Source organism: Aptenodytes patagonicus, chromosome 14 (genome assembly GCF_965638725.1).
Source record: "Aptenodytes patagonicus chromosome 14, bAptPat1.pri.cur, whole genome shotgun sequence".
NCBI classification, from domain to species: domain Eukaryota; kingdom Metazoa; phylum Chordata; class Aves; order Sphenisciformes; family Spheniscidae; genus Aptenodytes; species Aptenodytes patagonicus.
In genome coordinates, this window is record NC_134962.1 from 17,605,899 (window position 1) to 17,623,390 (window position 17,492).

A 17,492-nucleotide genomic window follows, 5' to 3' on the forward strand; every position below is an offset into this window, starting at 1 on the left:
ATTCTGGCCAGTCAGAGGTGCTGCTTTTACATCCAGTCACACTTGAAAGGACGATGTATTGGGACAAACGGTGCTTGGTTGGCTAGCTGGTCTCAAGCACAAAACCAAGTGCATTTCAAGAGCTCCCAAGTCTCTTACTAAAACAAAGAAGTTACTCCAGCAAAAGAGGTAAGTAGGATAAATTGTGATTTCCCCAGCATGAGAGGCAGAAAAAGAATCCCATTACACTGCAATAAACACAAGAGTTTGAGTCACCAATTTAATTTTATACAAGTCAAACTACACGTTGTATAAAGAGTACAAGGCAGTTCTAATGTTTGCTATTGCATGTTACAAAAATCAATTTAGCTATAAAGGGGAATTTTGGGGATGAGTCCTATTCCACAATTTAAGTGAATTGGCAACTGTGGTTTAGCAAAGCCTTTGTTAAGACTAGAACTCTAGCTGAAAGAGATTACATTTCCAATAAAGTTCGGACTTACACACAACAGGATTATAGTTCTCCTAGTCTAAAGCAAAATGTTAACATAAATGAGTCAAAAGGGAGGGAAGACAGCTTTATTTACCTAGTTTTCATATCCAATAGGTATTTAGAGGCTGACAAACCATACAACATACTAGTGACTTGGACCACATCCAAGAGACACAGTAGTGTCTGACAACTGAGTGACACTTGATATTCAAGCAAAAAAATGTCAGAAAGCTTTCATTCTTTCAAGGTTGAAACGTAAGATTTTTCAGCAATACTGTATGATACAGGTTCCAGAGTACCTTTATTACCTTTAATACAGTCACAGTATGGAGGGGAATGTTCTTTTGGCAAGTTAAGATACAACGCAAATGCTCCAACTTGAGTTTATTGCTGGTCTAAAATCTTCCTAGTATTGTTACCAGTTTATATAGTTTGCAGCCTGCTTCCACAAATTAAGAACCAGAGAATTATCTGACCTGCCCAGCAAGGCAATCCTGCCTTTGGTAGCAAGCTGTAACCTATTAAGCTAATGATACCCATAGTTCTAAAACCACAAAAAAAATAGGAAAAATTATACTTTCAAAAAAGCCCAGATTTAAGCCTGTTTATATTCAGTTTATTTTTAATATAAAAACCACTTTGCACTTAAGAGTAGTTAAGTTACTCCTGCGGAAATGCTATAAAATCAAACTTTTAGCTGAATTTCTACAAAAGGGGGACTTCTCCTGCTTTGTACCACCATCCAATCTCGTATTCTCAAATTTGGGATACAAATTAAACCTTTATGCCTCATTACTTAGTTCTTAGGCCATTCACTCCTGCAAGAGAAAGAAAACCAACTTCTGAAGTACTAACATAACACTAATGGCCTGACAAGTAGGAAAATGTTCTGTAATAGTGTGCAATGTAAGAGGAGAGTTCTAGTCTTAATCTCTTGAACTAGATCTTGATCGTGAGCGAGATTTTGAACGAGATCTGGAGCGGGACCTCGATGCAGCTCTTTTGGGTGGTGACTCTGAACGAGCCTTGGCAGATGGCTGCTGCTGCGGAGAATTGGAACGAGACCTACTCCGTGACCTGGACTTAGACTTAGCATCTCCTTTACCATTTTCTTTGGGAGATCGAGACCTGGACCTGGATCTGGACCGAGACTTCTCAGACTTCTCCTTGGATCTGCTGTGAGAGCGTGAACCCCTGTCAGACTTGGGTTTCGATTTGCTCTTTGATCTAGACTTCCTGCTTTTAGATCTGGAGCGTGAGCGGTCTTTGCTTCTTGACCTGGATTTAGATCTTTCAAAAAGAGAGAGAGTTTATTCTGCATGAACTGAAGTGTACTTACAGCAGTTGTAAATATCTATCAATTAAGAAGTAGCAATTCCTGTACTAACAGAAAACAATGTATCACTTACCGCGAACGGCTTTTGGAGACACTACGGGACCTGCTGCGGCTGCTCCTACTTCTACGACTTCTGCTTCTAGACCGTCTTCTAGATCGTGACCTAGAAACATTCAAAATGTAATTTGTCCCTTATTCTTTGTCTGGTGTGCCTGGCTATGCTATCTAACAGAGAAAAGCTGCTAAACAACTTCTCAAAAACAAGTATGGCCACATCAAGGCGTACTATTAATCCACCTAGATTCGATCTACTGTCAATGAATTACATCTGGTGTTTCACATGCGAAAAACTCCCAAACCTGGCTTTGCTGTGTTATGTAAAACAATTCCTTCTGCATTCTCAAGCATCATCCTATTCCTAAAATATCAACTGAAGGTAACTATTGCAGGTAGGGCTACCTATACCCATTCTTAGTCTAAGCAGTCTTGATGCAGAGACTGACATGTCCTAAAAGTTACCTTGACCTGCTGCCAGAGTAAGATCGCCTATGGCTTGACCGCGGCTTGTCCTCAACCAGCCTGATCTTCCTTCCGTTTATCTCTGTGCCATCCAGTTTGTCCAGGGCACGCTTCATGTCCGAGTAAGATCGGAACTCAATCACTCCTTCATTTGTACGTTCTTTGTGAGCATCTGCATAGGTTACCTCACCAGCTTGCCTCATGAAATCCTTTAGGGAGTAGATGAAGAATTACATAACCATTCCACATGCTTATGCTTTGCAAGTACGTTAGCTTACAACAAGTCTGAGCAAATGCAAGAAGCATTAACTGTGTGTAAACATTCGTGCACAAATACTTCTCAGTTACTTCTACCTAAATCAAAATGAGCATTGATATTAAAGGAAGTTATTGCTTCCCGCTAGTCACGACAGGCTCTATGATAGAACGTTAATACATACTTTCAAATCCTGCCAACTACAGCGACTGGACAGGTTTTCAACAATCAGTCTGTACTCTGTACGAACAGGCGGTCCGTATTTATCTCTTCCAGATTGTCTCCGACTGCTATATCCGCCACCACCCCCACCTTTATTGTACAAAGAAATAAAGTTAGATCGTCTCCTAGCATGAAGAAAACTAAATGTTCTGAAAAAGTTAGTTAAACAGTTATATTTACTGGAGTAGGACTTTATTTCTCTAAGCCTCCAATAAACTTTGCAATTTTGCCATAATCTATATTAATGGCAAATCAAACAGACTAGAATCCTACAAGTCTGTGCTCCTAAGATCTGTTAGAGAGTGACTGCTCCTTATTAGATTCACCTTGCTAAGTTTTATTTTACAGAACATTGTAAAATATAAAACTTAACTGATTACATGCATTTCTACATTTTACAAAAACGTTTACTAGTTACACTAAGTACTTACATCACAGTATGAGGTTTTTGGTGGTGGTTTGGCCACAAAACACGCAAGGTAACAGTCACCTAGTTCAGTTTAACCAGTTTTGTCTAACCCTTGGAATCCTCACCATCACCCTGCGTCTAATGGCAAAAGGCTGCTGTCGTCATGGCTTCCGGTAAGGTCAGCCAAAGGGTCATAGGGCAAGGGTCACACAATGTATGGAAAAGCCATGGCCAATCAGGAAAGGCAGTCATCTTAGCCTCAGTGGACACAGCCTCAGCCCCACTGGTCACTTTTAAATTGAAACATCAAGGACTTGTTAAAAAGTTTGAATTGAACATGCAACAAATTTAAACAACATACATTTGATTCTTTTTAAAAAGACAGATACCCACCCCCCCAAATACCAAGCTTCTAGAGATTACTGAAAGATGAACCTTAGTACTTTTGATTACAGTACTAGGCCAAGTTCTATACAGCTCAGCTCAAGAAGCTATACAAGTTAGCTGAACATAGAAATATTTACAGTATCCCCCACTTAGTACAACAGATTCCTGCTTGAAAACCTCCCCCACCCCTTCTATGTATTCAACTGAAACATTCACATGAAAGTGCACAGCTGAGTGCTTCTACCCCAATTATGCAACAGTATTTGCTCGTTAACATTAGTGATGCAACATCACTGTTTCATCTAAATGCTCCCAAGAACACTGGAGCCCTTAAATTAGCAGAGCACCTCGTTTCTAATTAACAAGAAACCCTTTCTAGAAGGCCACGATTTTGCAGCCAGAATCGTTTCACACATTCGCCCCGGTAAGTTTCTCGGGGGATCCCCAAGTGCAACGCCGGTGCCAGGAAAAACGTCTGCAGCACCAAGTCAGCAGAAAAGCTCGCTCCCAGCGATGCACCAGGTATCCCCCACTACCACGCTCGCAGAGATAGCGACAGCCCACCCCCTCAGCCCCACGGGACTCGGTCCCATCCACTCAATCACCCCCGGCTCTGCTCTGCCCTGTCAACACAGCCGAGCCGCCTCCCCTCGCCCGAAGCGGCCCTATAACCACGCAGAAAGGTGGGCCCGTACTCACTGCGACTACTGTAGCTGTACCCGTCCCTGTCGCGGCGGGGGCCGCGGGCGTGCTCCACGATCACGCGCTCCCCGCACAGATCCTTGCCGTTCAGCTCGTAAACGGCATCGTCGGCGTCTCGGGAGTCCTCGAACTCCACGAAGCCGTAACTGGGGGAAGAAGAAAGGCCCCGTCAGCCGCCAGCCCGGCCCCGCCCGCCCGCCGGCGCCTCCCGGGGCAGAGGGGCCCCGCGAGCCCGGCCGGGACAATGGGAGCCGGCCCCGACGCAGCGCCCCCGCTCCCCCCGCGCCGCCGCCATCTTGAGCCGGGCGCCACGCGGCAGCGCAGGCGGGAGCGGCCGGCGGTATGGGGGAGGGGAAGGGAGGGGGGCGGCGGGCGCGGCCCGCCCGGCCCCGGGGACGGGGGGGGGGGGGGGGGGGAGCGGAGGGGCGCGGGGCGTCCGCCGGGCGGCGCCGGCCCTCAGGCCGCGGGACGGCGCTCACCCGTTTTTGAGGTCGACCTCGAGCAGGCGGCCATAGCCGCTGAAGAAGCGCTGGATGTCCTTCTCCCGGACGTGGTAGCTCAGGCGGCCAATATAGACGCGCGGCATGTCCGCGGCGGGGGGGGGAAGGGGGAGGGAGAGGGAGAGGGAGAGGAGAAGAGAGAGGAAGGGGGGGAGAGAGAGAAAGAGAAAGAGAGAGAGAGAAAGAGAGAGACAGAGCGCGAGAGAGGCGGGGAGCGGCGCTGCCAGGCCCAGACGCTGCCACGGCCGCGGCCCGCTCCGCAGCACAATGGCGCCCGCCGCCCGCCGCCGCTTTTATAGCGGGGGGCGGGGCCCGGCGCGGACGTTACGGCGCAGGCCAGGAGGGGGCGGGGAACGCGGAGCGGACGTCATCACGCTCCCGCGAGCAGGCGGGGGCGAGGCGGGGGTGGCGGGGGCGGGGCGGGGGCGGGGCTACGCGCGTGCGCGGAGCTCTGCGCGTGCGCTCGCGAGGCGACAGCCCACACTGCGCACGCGCCGGGCGCTGGCGGCCTCTGGCGAGCGGGGCGGGCTGGGCTGGGCTGGGCTGGGCTGCTCTGCGCGTGCGCACGGGCAGAGCGGCGGCGGCGCTGTGGCGCGGTGCCCTCTGCGCGGCCGCTGAGGTGGCTGCTGCCCCCGCCGCCGCAGGCCGGAGCGGCGCCTGAGCCGACAGGGGCCGCGGTCCGGCTTCGTCAGCCGGCTCCGGCCGGGCCTGCTTCACTCAGGTCTTTGTGACGGCTGGAGGGGGCCGGGCTGGTGGCAGCGCGCCTGAGGCCCGAGTGCCGTAGCCCGTGGCCGGCCAGAGCAGAGACCTGGGATCGGGCAGCTCCGCCCCTGGCGTCCCTGCGGGCCTGCCGGGTCCCTCGCAGGCCGGGAAGCCCAGAGGTCTCTGTGGAGCTGCTTCCTAGACAGGGTTACGTGGGAGCAATCCCTAGTACCGGCCTAAAGTTACCGAGTTCTGTGTCTTGGTTTCCCTTTAATGTATGTTCTGAATTAAAAAAATCCTCCCAATGTATTAATAAAACCGCTGTTTCAGTCTGCTGGCCTTTACATTGTACCGCTGTTTCATAGCGTATGCTATGATTTGTATATTTGATCTAAGCTGTGTATTATATTCTAATACGACATTTTTATATTGTGTACCATACAATTGAAATAGTTAAGGTGAAAAGGCCGCATTTACTACTCCTGGATTTTTCCCGGCTGCATGAGGAGCAGCTCGTGTTCACCTGATGCTTCAATACTGCGGGCATCGATGTCAGTAACGCAGCCCACCAAAGACGCCACGATTGCCTTCAGTTTTCAGGATGTTACCCTGAGTTAATCTGTAACAAAGCAACTGCTGAGTTGAGTTAAAGAAGTGGGGGAAATCTCGAGTCATTTTTTCCTCATTTAATAAAAGCTTGATTCATATAGTACAACAAACAATGAGTGACCTCTTTCTCTTTCGTTATAGTGGACAGTGCTTGGAAGATTTCATGAGTTCGTTGAGTGTTTTCCATCTGCTTTAGAAAGACTTACGCAGATAAGTCACTAATTTACAGGCCTGCTGTAGTTTTTTCATACAGTATCACCAGGAGATATTGTGGGTAAATTTAACCGTTAGCCAGGCTGTAGTGTTCATCAGCTCTGTGTAGAGAATTCAAAAGGCTTCTTTTCAGTCCTGAATAGCCTGGCACAGGGGGGAGCAGCACAAGATGTGCTGTACCTTGCCCTGAGCCCACTGAAATAAAAGCTCTCCTGGAAGAGTTGGGAGGTATCTCACACTCGTGGTCTTCAACTTTCAGCTGTTCTGTTTAGAGAACAAGCTCTGAAGCACCGGTGCTTTCCCAGAAACAGGTGAGTAGGAAAAGTGTTATAGCTATTTATCGCTAAAACGTAATAGAATTTCTGAACCTTTCCCGTGGACAGCAGTACCACTGCATTGTGTTCTATGCACAGAACTAAAGGATGGCTTCTCCTACCAAAAACTTAAAATATAAAAACAATCCATTCATTTAAGTCATTTGTGTCTTCTTTGAGATAACTGCAGGTTATAATGTCTGATCATAAAGGCCCTCTCCCCACTACAGCTAAATTCTGTTATTTTCCACTCCTGTTCTCATAAGAGGGTAACGATTCACTGCCCCGAATTTTAAAAACCTTGGATATGAGCATTCATCCGAAATTGTCTGTGCTGGGACCTATGGAATAGGAGAGCTGCATGCTGACTGACTGGAAACAACCCAATTAGATAGTTCTTGCTAAAACATTCTGTGCTCAGTTGAAGATAGCGTGTAAGCCTGTACTGAAGTTCAAGGATAAGAAGGAAAGCTAAGCCTGTTCTTAAGGGCTTCCCTGCCAAGTGGATGCTCTTCAGGATCAGAGCCTTAAATAACTGACTTTCCTGAAAGATCTGCACTTCTGTACTTTCCTCACAGCCCATAAAAGCTGCTCTCTCATAGGTGATGACACGCGTTTCAACATCTGCCTCTTAGTATAAGGAATTTCTTTCCCCCTTCAAACAAGGAAAAATAAATTCTTCGTGACAAAAGCACTGTCCATGCATCCTCTGAGCTCTGAGTCCTCAGCTGGTGTTTATATCACTGCCTTTTCTTGGGAGAATATCCCCACACAGTGCCCTAGAAATGGATGAAAAACAGTCTGTTCAGCTAAGGGCCATATGGAGCATGAATGAGCACAGGCAGTCCCTGCACTTTCTGGCCTGTTTTGATGCATAGAAAGAACTGAACTTGGGACCTACCCATCCTGAGCACCGGGATGTCAAGCAGTAGCAGACAAAAGCAAATGAGTGAGTCGGTCCTCCTGTAATGAGACAATCAGAGAAACCCACTCCCAAAAGCAACACCAGGTTGGAAAAAATCCCAAAATGAGTAAGCAACAAAGCAGTGCAGAAGAGAGAGGGGTCAGGAAAGGGACAAATGGCCCTAGGAATGCATTTCCTGGGTCCAGGGAGTGTCTAGGAAGGGAAAGGAGGGAGGGTTGCCTCTGCTTGGTCTGGCTCGTTACTAGCAACAACACATCCTGCTGATGAGGCAAGCAGAGCCGCCTGAGCCCGAGGCACCGGGGACCTCCCCAGTTCTGGACCAGTAAAGCACACATGCAGAGCAGCTCTCCAACAGGCTGTTGAGCACATCGAGTGACAGAGGAGCCGTGCGGTATCCCCACATGCGCAGTGCCCGTTTCTCCAAAGAAGTATCGGTACCTGCGCCCCTTATGCTTTTTAGAAGTATACAGAGGATGTGACCATATAGGATGTGAAGGCCCATGTTCCATGGGATACTGATACACCAGTGCTGGCTGGTGTGTCTTTCAGGCTTCCAGGGGCCTCCATTATATGATGGTCCTCTCTGGGAGGACATCTCAAAGCTCTTGGCAGGTGGCAACAGGGAGAGATTTGCTGAGACCACGTGGAAAGTGAGGGAGGATTCATATTAGGATCTTGCAGCCTTGTTTTGTTTTTCTGTTCCTATATTTGAGGAGGCATAAAGGGTTTTCAAGGTGCCTCCTCAGTGGGTGCCATGCTCTGTGTCCCCCTCTAGTGCCCGCTCAAGCTATTTTCAAATCCTTGATTCTCACACCCCTGCCCTTTTTTTTCACTGTTTGTCCCCCATAATCAGTTATCTGTTTTTCGCATTGTTTCTTCTTCCTCTTCCTTCTCCCACCTTGGGGGGCTTGATGGCTGGGTTAGGACCAGCCTGGTGCCTAGAAGGAGAATGACAAAAACTCCCCCTATGCCAAGGCCATTTAGGGACCTACCTGACCAGCCTTGGCTGTAATTAGAATGGCCTCAGCCCTGTGCTGTCTTATGCCTTCTCTTATGGTCTGTTGGTAACCCTGGGAGGCAAGAAGTGGCTGTAAAACAGTGACATAGTGACCAGAGATGAACCTCACCTCTTACACAGTCCAGGCAGGCTGGTGGATGTTGCTCGAAGGAGATGCAGATAAGATCCAATTATCTTCTTCATCCTTCTGGATCAGTGGTCCCAGGCCATCTCCCTGACCTATCTCTGTTGTGTCCTATTATTTTTCCACCCTTGACTTAACAGTCCTATTCCTGACGTACATGAGCACACGCAGCAGCAGGTTCAGCCTTTGAATCAATAGCCTTTCTCACACATAGAGGGATGTGTGTTCCTGACCGCTGGAACCCGGGATAAACGACTCAAATGCATTAGTTTTATGGCCTGATCTGCCAAATCAACTGCTGCTGCAGAACTGGAAATTGCAACTCTGTAGATCAAACCTTTGGTGCTTTTTCCCGGGCACTTAAGACAAAGGCAGAAATGGAGAAAGATAAGTATTACAGTCTTTTCATACCAATTCCACAGTGGAAGGTGGGAGGAGCATCATAAGAAATTACAGTTCATCTTTTTTCCTCCTAAGGGCGAAAGGCTCTAATCTCTCGGTACAAAGGCTTGAAGTCTGTAATTAATCATAATCTGTAAGATATGAAGCAGAGCTCTGGTAACCTTTTACGGGTCTTTTATTGTTAGTCCAATAAAAAGTATCACATGTAATTTGTCTGTCTTGTTGAGGGCTAGTATTTGGCTGGTGCTTATTTCTTATAATCTGTTGTCAGAGGAGCCCTCGGTGTGAAATTAATGTTCTTTCTCCAGTCTTGCCAGCAGCGGGTATGGCCATATGCGAGTGTCTCATGACAACAGTATAAAATATGCATATAATGAATTTATTATGCACCAGCTGTTTGTTGCAAGACTGGCATCTCAGGATGCTGCTGTCAAGTGTCTGACTGTTTCTGTTACACTTCCCTCTCCCATCACCTCATTCTCATTGCATCTCTCTGATGGAGAACCCAGTTCTGAACCCGGTTGCTGCTCAAGAAGCAAAATAGGCAGGCTGTCAGGCTGGCTGGTTTTCTCACGTTTCCCCGTAGCTCCTTTGTGTGAATCCCATAGGCACTGACACTGGCGGGCAAGTCTGAATTCACATGCAAAACATGGACAAATTCAGTTCAGGTCTTTGGCAGGTGTATCTGGGTACTGTGATCATCGGGTATTTCGCTGCTGTGATCATACCCGTCATCACTGGGTATTTCGCTGCGGACGTACTTGCATCTTCATTTTGTTCGTGGGGAACAGAGGCTTAGGGAGACCAGAGGGCGTGAGGTCTCCCCCTGCTGTCTGGCAGGCCCTGCCTACAAGGGTCCTTTCTTGCACATGGCTCCTCCTCCCCAAAATTCAGGGTCAAGGAGCATTGCAGGGGATAAAGTTCTTTTCCATAGGAGGGGGGGAAGAAAGCAAACTGACAAAGAAGTGCTGTCTCAGAGACAGGCCACTGCAAATCAGCGTGCTTTAAATGGATGATTTCCTGGATTTTTAGTCCTCCAGCTGCACCAACATGAGAGCTCCAAAAGGTATCATCATCCAGTCACGGTACAAACTAAAAAATGTCTCTAAGTGAGCCGAGGCACGGGAGCTGTTAACAGCTCCCAGGAGCTGTTGTTCAAGCAGCTCATTCATCTGCTGTGCCTTAGCAGCTCTTAGCCACCACACTAGGTCAGCCCAGCCACTGACTCATGAGCATCAGTCTGGGCTTTGGACCAAAATGGGACCTCCTGACACGTATGTAGAGAACTGCTGAACTGACCACGACTGTTTCTGTGCATTAGTGGCTAGGATGTGACTTTTTTCTACTGCTTTTTTTGCAGTATGTGAGTGAATGTCCTTATATACCTTGCGGGTCCCCTCCGGGCATAGTCTTTGAAGTGCCCAGTTCAGGACAGCAGCCAAGCACAGATGCACGTGGGCTTTAGTGGCTTTCAATCTCTCGCTCTCTCTTCTGCAAATGGGTTTCATTGCCCCATGGACGCTCCGTCTGAGCAGGGGCACCCAACATGGGTCTGAATGGGTGTTTATACAGCTAGGACTTACACATACAGGGAGAAATGGATATCCTTGGCCTGTGAAAGTGTTTGTTCTTCTCCCCAGTAGCACTGGCTGATGTTATGTGGACTATTGCATCTCCTACATGGTCATAGACTCCAGCAAAAATTCCCTCTCCACTCCAGGTGGAGTTCCTGCCTGCCCCTGAGGAAGGTCACAGGAGGAATGCTATCCATTCTGTGCACACACAAAGCACTAATTACACTCTGAACCCAAATTTCTTGTATTATTCAATTTGGGGGCAGTATATAAAGGCCTGTCATTTCAGCTCATCCTATGTATATTTATATAAAAACAATTGATCTATCTATATGAAGTGCCTAGATATGGCTGGCACACTGCTGGGTTAATAACATGTTGTGCTGGTTTTGGCTAGAGTAGAGTTAATTTTCTTCACAGTAGCTAGTATGGGGCTGTGTTTTGGATTTGTGCTGGAAACAGCGTTGATAACACAGGGATGTTTTAGTCACTGCTGAGCAGTGCTGACGCAGAGTCAAGGCCTTTTCTGCTCCTCACCCCACCCCACCAGCGAGCAGGCTGGGGGGGCACAAGAAGCTGGGAGGGGACACGGCCGGGACAGCTGACCCCAACTGGCCAAAGGGATATCCCACACCATATGGCGTCATGCTCAGCACATAAAGCTGGGGGAAGAAGGAAGGGGGGGACGTTCGGAGTGATGGCGTTTGTCTTCCCAAGTAACTGTTACACGTGATGGAGCCCTGCTTTCCTGGGGATGGCTGAACACCTGCCTGCCCATGGGAAGGAGTGAATGAATTCCTTGTTTTGCTTTGCTTGCATGTGTGGCTTTTGCTTTACCTGTTAAACTGTCTTTATCTCAACCCACGAGTTTTCTCACTTTTACCCTTCCGATTCTCTCCCCCATGCCGCTGGGGGGGTGTGTGTGTGTGTGTGAGCAAGTGTCTGTGTGGTCCTTAGTTGCCGGCTGGGGTTAAACCGCAACACACGTGTCACAGAATGCATGTGAAACCTTTGGCTGAGCTTAGACTAAAAAACCTCTGATCTGGGATGCCTCTAAGCCTGAATCCCCAACATGTGCTGCCTCCTGTCCAGCCTCCTATCCTTTCTATGCCTCCTATCCAGCCCTTCTAGATATCTAGAAGAGCAGGGCAAGGATTCCCAGCTTATTTTTCTTTCAGTGATTCTCCTGATGAAAATCTCCGATTTGATCCTGTCCCCCCCCCATGCAGAACAGAACCGGGGGATGTTAGCACGAACTCCAGTTTGGCTGGCCGTGGGGCCGGTGGAGATCTTCCACATCGGGAAATTTTGATCAAGTTATTTTTCTTTCACTGGCATTTTCATTTTAAAAACAGGTTGGGTTTTTTTTCTTTCCCGCCAGCCCTCGTTCCTGGCCACCGCTGCGAGTCTCTGCCACATTATTTAGCAATGGTACTGACTGCCCAGCAGAGGGGTGTAGAAACCAGTATACAGACAGCAAACTCACTCCGGTTTCCCCCATCTTCCCATCCTGCCCTCTGGCAGGCAGCTCCTGCCTTCATTTCAGCGTCGTGAGCCGTGGCAGCCTCAGGGCTGAGGACCACGGAGTCGCAGGACCCCGGGGCACTCGTCCGCTGAGCCACGGTGCTGGAGCCAGCCCTGCTGCCCCCAGGCAGCTGTGGGGCTGGCATGGGGGTGGCCGGGAAAGAGAGAAAGCAGGGTGATGGACGAGATGAGAAGAAGCCTGCCAAGCCACCCAGGAGCTTGCGGTGCTGTGGCCCAGTACCACTGACCTGCTCAGGGCACAGCGCTGGGGATGTGCCTTGCCCATTGCTCCCATGCCGCAGGCAGTGCACGGACAAGACACCAGCCTGGTGTCTGCCAGCACAAGTGTTTCTGGCTGAGAGCATGAGGTGAAGGAAAACCCCAGGAGTGCTCTGCTGCTGTGTGAGGTCGAGGCAGGCTGTTTCAGGGGCTGACAGAGGTCCCAGCCTTTCCTGACTTGATTTGCTTGGAGTGGTGTGGGCTGGATGCCTTCAAGAGCTGAAAAAAGCTGCCATCTCTGTCTACACCGGGGCAGGCCAGCAAGCTTGAGGCAAGGTGCGTGGTATGTCTCAGGAGCTCTCGCTGTCCTTCGACCCCAGTGGTGACTGGAGTGGGTCATGACTTGCTCATGAGTGGTAGCGGTGCTTTGCCTCCTCTTGCATCCTCTCCTTCTACCTTTGCATTCATGGCTGGCTGCAGGCTGGTCTGCCGCTCAGACAGCTGTCCATGATGTGTGTTTTCCTAATGAGACACTTCGGGGCCTTCAAATTATGTCCAAATTTCCTTCTCTCCATCTGCTTTCCAGCCTCTGTCCATCTGCTCTCAGTTCATGTCAGGCCTGGCTGAAATTTGTCACCGTGGGATGGCTCTTTGGAGGCGCAGCGCAAGGAGCCCGCTGAGACGCCCTAAGCGCGTGCCTGCCCATCCCCAACGCTGCCAGTTCCGCCTGCCTGATCCGTGGCCAGGATGACTATCACTGCCTGGCCACGGCCGCGCAGGCAGGGTCTGCCCACACCCAGCCCTGCCTGTCCCTGCAGGCAGTCCCTGTGTCCCCGTCCTTGAGACGCGGGCAGCACTGCAGCCCCGTGGAAGGGCTCGTGCCCTGCTCTCCCAAGCCCTCCTCGTAAGCAGCAGTGATAAGGATGCCAGCTGCTGGCCTGGAGGGATCTTGGGGTAGGGGCTGGGAAGAGCCTGGTGTAGGCGTAGGCTTGCAGGTGGGTGGGGATGGGGCTCCAAAACCTCAAGTCTGGTGTGAGAATGGTGATTTGGGGAGTCCCTTTGCATGCCATCCTGGGGGGGCTTTTATCTCCTTCTCCAGCTATTCTCCTGGGGTTCAGCCTTTTTATCCCTAATAAAAAGCAGAAATTGTCTGGACTCCAGGAGCTGAATGAGTGGAGGGACTTTGCAGCACTGTGGCAGAAGTGTTGACTCATTAAACTGACGTCACAGAAAGTGCTCTTTGCATTAAGGAGATTAATCACAGCTCTTTTTTTTAAAAAAAACCCAACTCTTTAACTTCTGTGAATCCTTCCTGTGAATCCTTCTCTATGCTGCCCCTGATACTTGGCCTCCTTGGCTCAGGCTGAAACTTACTTAGCATTAAAAATCCCACTCCCAACAGTACTAATAAAACCTAAACCCTTACAGGCTGGAAATTCAAAGAGATGATCTCCCTAAGAGAAGCAACCTGTCAGAGCTCCTTCCAAACCACAGGGAAGGAGCAGGGTTTACAACAGGGGGAGCATGAATAAAAATGTTTCTGGAAGGAAGTGTAGGGTTAAGCCTTGACAGCAAAACGCCTGACCTGCTAGTGCAGCTGTCATGGAACTGGTGACATGTGGGAGTTGTGCACGTGCCCTTCGGTCTGCCGAACTGTGCTGGCCTGGTGGGTGGGAGGCTCTCCTTGGGATGCCGGCAGGGATTTCAGCTGGAGCACCATGATGAAGCCAAGCAGGAGAGTAGGCCCCTGCTGTCAGAAGCTCTGGAGAAGTAAGGATGAGCCCCAGATCCAGGAGATGTGGTGAGCAGAGCAGAGGTGTTGGGGAAGAGCAGGCAAGAAATGCAATGGTGGTGGATGAGGTGATGCCACCCCTCTGGGACAGGGCTGGTGGGCAAACGGAGGCATCCTGGCACACGGGAGCCGGGCTGGGCTTGGCAATGGCTTTTAGGCAATGGCCCTTTACTGTCCAGGGAGGGGAAAAGTAATTCACTCTGGTAGGACCTCAGAGCATTTCTAGCGAGTCAAGAGACCAGCAGCCAGTGCTCATCTGCTTATCCTGAAAGCCAAACATCTAATGAATAAGACTTTCACACATGTTGCGAGGATAAACATTATCAAATAATTTATTCTTAGATCTTCATACATGAGCAGAGATAGAGATTTATTCTCAGCAGTGCAAACTGCTTTCCATGAAGGTTATATCTTTGGGCTTTGAATTAAGATGTCTTGAGTTTATTTTTCTCTGCCACAGCTTTATGTGATCAGACTTCAGAATTAACCTAGTAAATCCAGCAAAACATCTCTGGGCTATGCCATGTGTGTGTGAGAGAGATATTTAATGCCACACATAACTGAACGGAAGAACGACTCTGGTGCAGGTAACTGCTTGCACGATTGGGCAATCTTTTGTGTTCTGCTTACAGAGCCCAGGATGGAAGGTGCTACTGGAATGAGAACATGTTTGTACTTTTTAAATGACAAGAGATCAGCATGTTTGTGGATTTTTCAAGAAAGGGTAACCTAGTAAGAATAGTTCATTAATTTGCCTCTCCTCAGATTTTATTGAGTTGATGGTTTTTTAGTTTCCTTCCGTTTTGAAGGCATTACAGATTTTCATATTAAAAAAAAGATTTTCATTCATGGCTTAAGTTTACCCTTTTCCTATGACTTGCTGGCTTGCTGACAAGCTTGTTTATAAGAATGGTTTCATTTTCACTGAGTACAAACGTAGGTAGAAGATTGTTTGGGAGTAATTTAAAAAGCTAAATCTTTTTTTTTTTTCATTTCAGTAAAACCTAAAATGCATCCATTGTTCCAGAAAAATAAAACCTGGGTTATCAACCATGCCTATAGGATTTGCTGTGTGGTATGAAGACACTGGAGCTGGCTACGCTCCTGGCACCTTGGTGGTGCCTGTGTACAGCGGTGCAGAGGGCTTGCCCAGGCTCCTTGGGGCCATGGGCAGCAGATCTGTGGGTTTCAGCTGAAACCAGGTGCGGATCTGAGATTTTCCATGAGAAGGCACAGAGGACCTTGAAAGGCTCTTGCTATCACTAAGGTGACCTCACCGCATGTTATATCTGTGGTGGTGTGGGCAATGTGCAGCGATTTTCCCGCTGCCTCCAGCATCCGATCCTGCTCCAACAGGGAGCTGTCATAAGCTGGGCTGAGCCCTGGAGCAACATATCCCACAGTCCTCTCAACTGGGGCATTGCATTGGTGATCGCCACCAGAGCCCCAGGAAAGGCCTGATTACCAGGGGCAGAGACACAACCTTTTCAAAGAAGTTGGTATCTTTATCAGGGAATTGACCCACCAACCACTTCTGAAAACTTCTTAAATGGCTTGTTTTCCACGTCTGCGTAGTAGTCCTTGGGAATGAAGCCTTGAGCAGCTAATAAGAGATTTAGGTGCAACTTGGCCAGCTGTATCTCAGCTTTCAAGTCCTTAGAGCAAGTCCGACCTCCCAGGATGCAGTTAAAGTTGCCCTAGGCCAGACCTTAATGCAGCCCTGGCTTATAGTCCCTGTATGAAACACGCTGTACAGGTGGATACTGCCAGGCAGATACAGGGCCATAAGGAGAAAAGGAGAGTGTACAGGGTGAGAAGTGATGGCATTAGAGCTGAAGACACATTAAGCGGTCTGTAGGGACTGTGGGAAAGAAAAGCTGATTTTGTTTAGGTAATACAGGCATTGGAGTAGAGTGGCTGCATTTCAGCCCTGCACTCCCATGCCTGGACAGGGAGAGCTGTGGGAAAGCAGGTCAGAAACTGGCCTGGACCCCGCGTATCATGTGCCCTCTCCGGGATAAGATATCCCTGAGGTGTACATGAGGGTAAAGCTCAAGCCCAGAGGGTGACACTTCACAAGCAAAATGCCTCAGTTGGCAATATGAAAAAGCAATCAGCCTGTCTCGCATGTGATTACCAGTGACCTTCCCTTGCAGCTCTTCTGCTCCTGTTTATCAATCTGGAAACATCAGCACCTTCTAATAATGCTGGAGTTGCTGGGAGGGGACGGAAAATAGATTGTTTGACCTGAACCTGCCCCATTTGCAAGCATTTAGTCTCCTCCTCTGAGTCTTCCTGCAGGAGCAAGGGAACTGGGCCAGCAGTGACTGAAATCTGTGCTGCTCCTGGCACGTTGGGCTCCCTCCTGGCAGCAGCCCACGTTGCAGGACTGGACCGCTTTGAGATAGGCACTAGTGCAAAAGAATTCACACTTGCAGATCTTGTCTGCGCTCCCTCCGGATGCCCTGGATGCCCGCAGCACGCTGGAAGACAAGACATTGGCTGGGACTTTGTAGTCCACAGTGCTACGCAACCACAGAACAAAAAGATGTTTGCTGTGCAAGCTAAGTAGGAGAAACCTGACAGTCAGCTGGCAAACATGAGCTCTCTCCTCCCGGGGATAATTTACACGCTTTCTTTAAATCTCTTTGCCAGCAAAAAGTTTTCTCTGTCTGGGACTGGTCCCTTTGTATTAGAGGGTTTGGGCTCTTCCCAAACTCTCTTTGGAGATCTCTTTGGAGTTCTTCTGCCCAAATAATTGTTGGCTGCTGAATCGGCCTCTGATTTAACCAGCTGACATGGGTTTTTCTCCTTCCATCCCCACTGCTCTCTCTCTTGCAATGGGCTTGGAGCAGCAGCCACAGCGTTATCTCTGAAGCAATTTGCGTGATTCTCCAAGAGCGTCTCCCCAGGGGCGTGGTTCGTTGACACTGAACAGCATTGATTTCCCCAGGCGACTGAAAAAAGTAGCAAGACCAGAGTAGCTCCAGTGCTCACGTCCTCAGTACGAAGCAGATAGGACCTGTTAGAGGAGCCTGTGGTCCCTCCAGCCACCAGCCGACTGGTGCTGACCCCAGAACATCTCAAAGTCTTTGAAGAGGTAGCAGCACATGTTAGAGAAGCATGTTTCTCACGAGTAAAAAGAAAGCAAGCCAGAAGAGGTGACAGTCTGGGTGTCCTCCTGTTCAAGATTCATGGATCACCAGGCTTGTGACTTCCTGAACATCTTTCCTACATCTTTGCCTCCTGAGGTGTGTGCTGAGGAGAGGAGGA

General features: G+C 49.2%; 1 protein-coding gene across 1 annotated transcript; it reads right to left on the reverse strand.

Annotated features, from left to right (window-relative positions):
- Positions 1-245: 245 nt before the first annotated feature.
- SRSF6 (serine and arginine rich splicing factor 6) lies at positions 246-5,060 on the reverse strand. Its single transcript, XM_076351588.1, has 6 exons — positions 4,783-5,060; positions 4,301-4,449; positions 2,768-2,895; positions 2,328-2,536; positions 1,882-1,971; positions 246-1,762 (listed from the first exon to the last, which is right to left on the reverse strand). The coding sequence occupies exons 1-6, from the start codon at positions 4,887-4,889 to the stop codon at positions 1,399-1,401; spliced, it is 1,047 nt and encodes a 348-aa protein (XP_076207703.1). The 5' UTR covers positions 4,890-5,060; the 3' UTR covers positions 246-1,398.
- Positions 5,061-17,492: the final 12,432 nt, after the last annotated feature.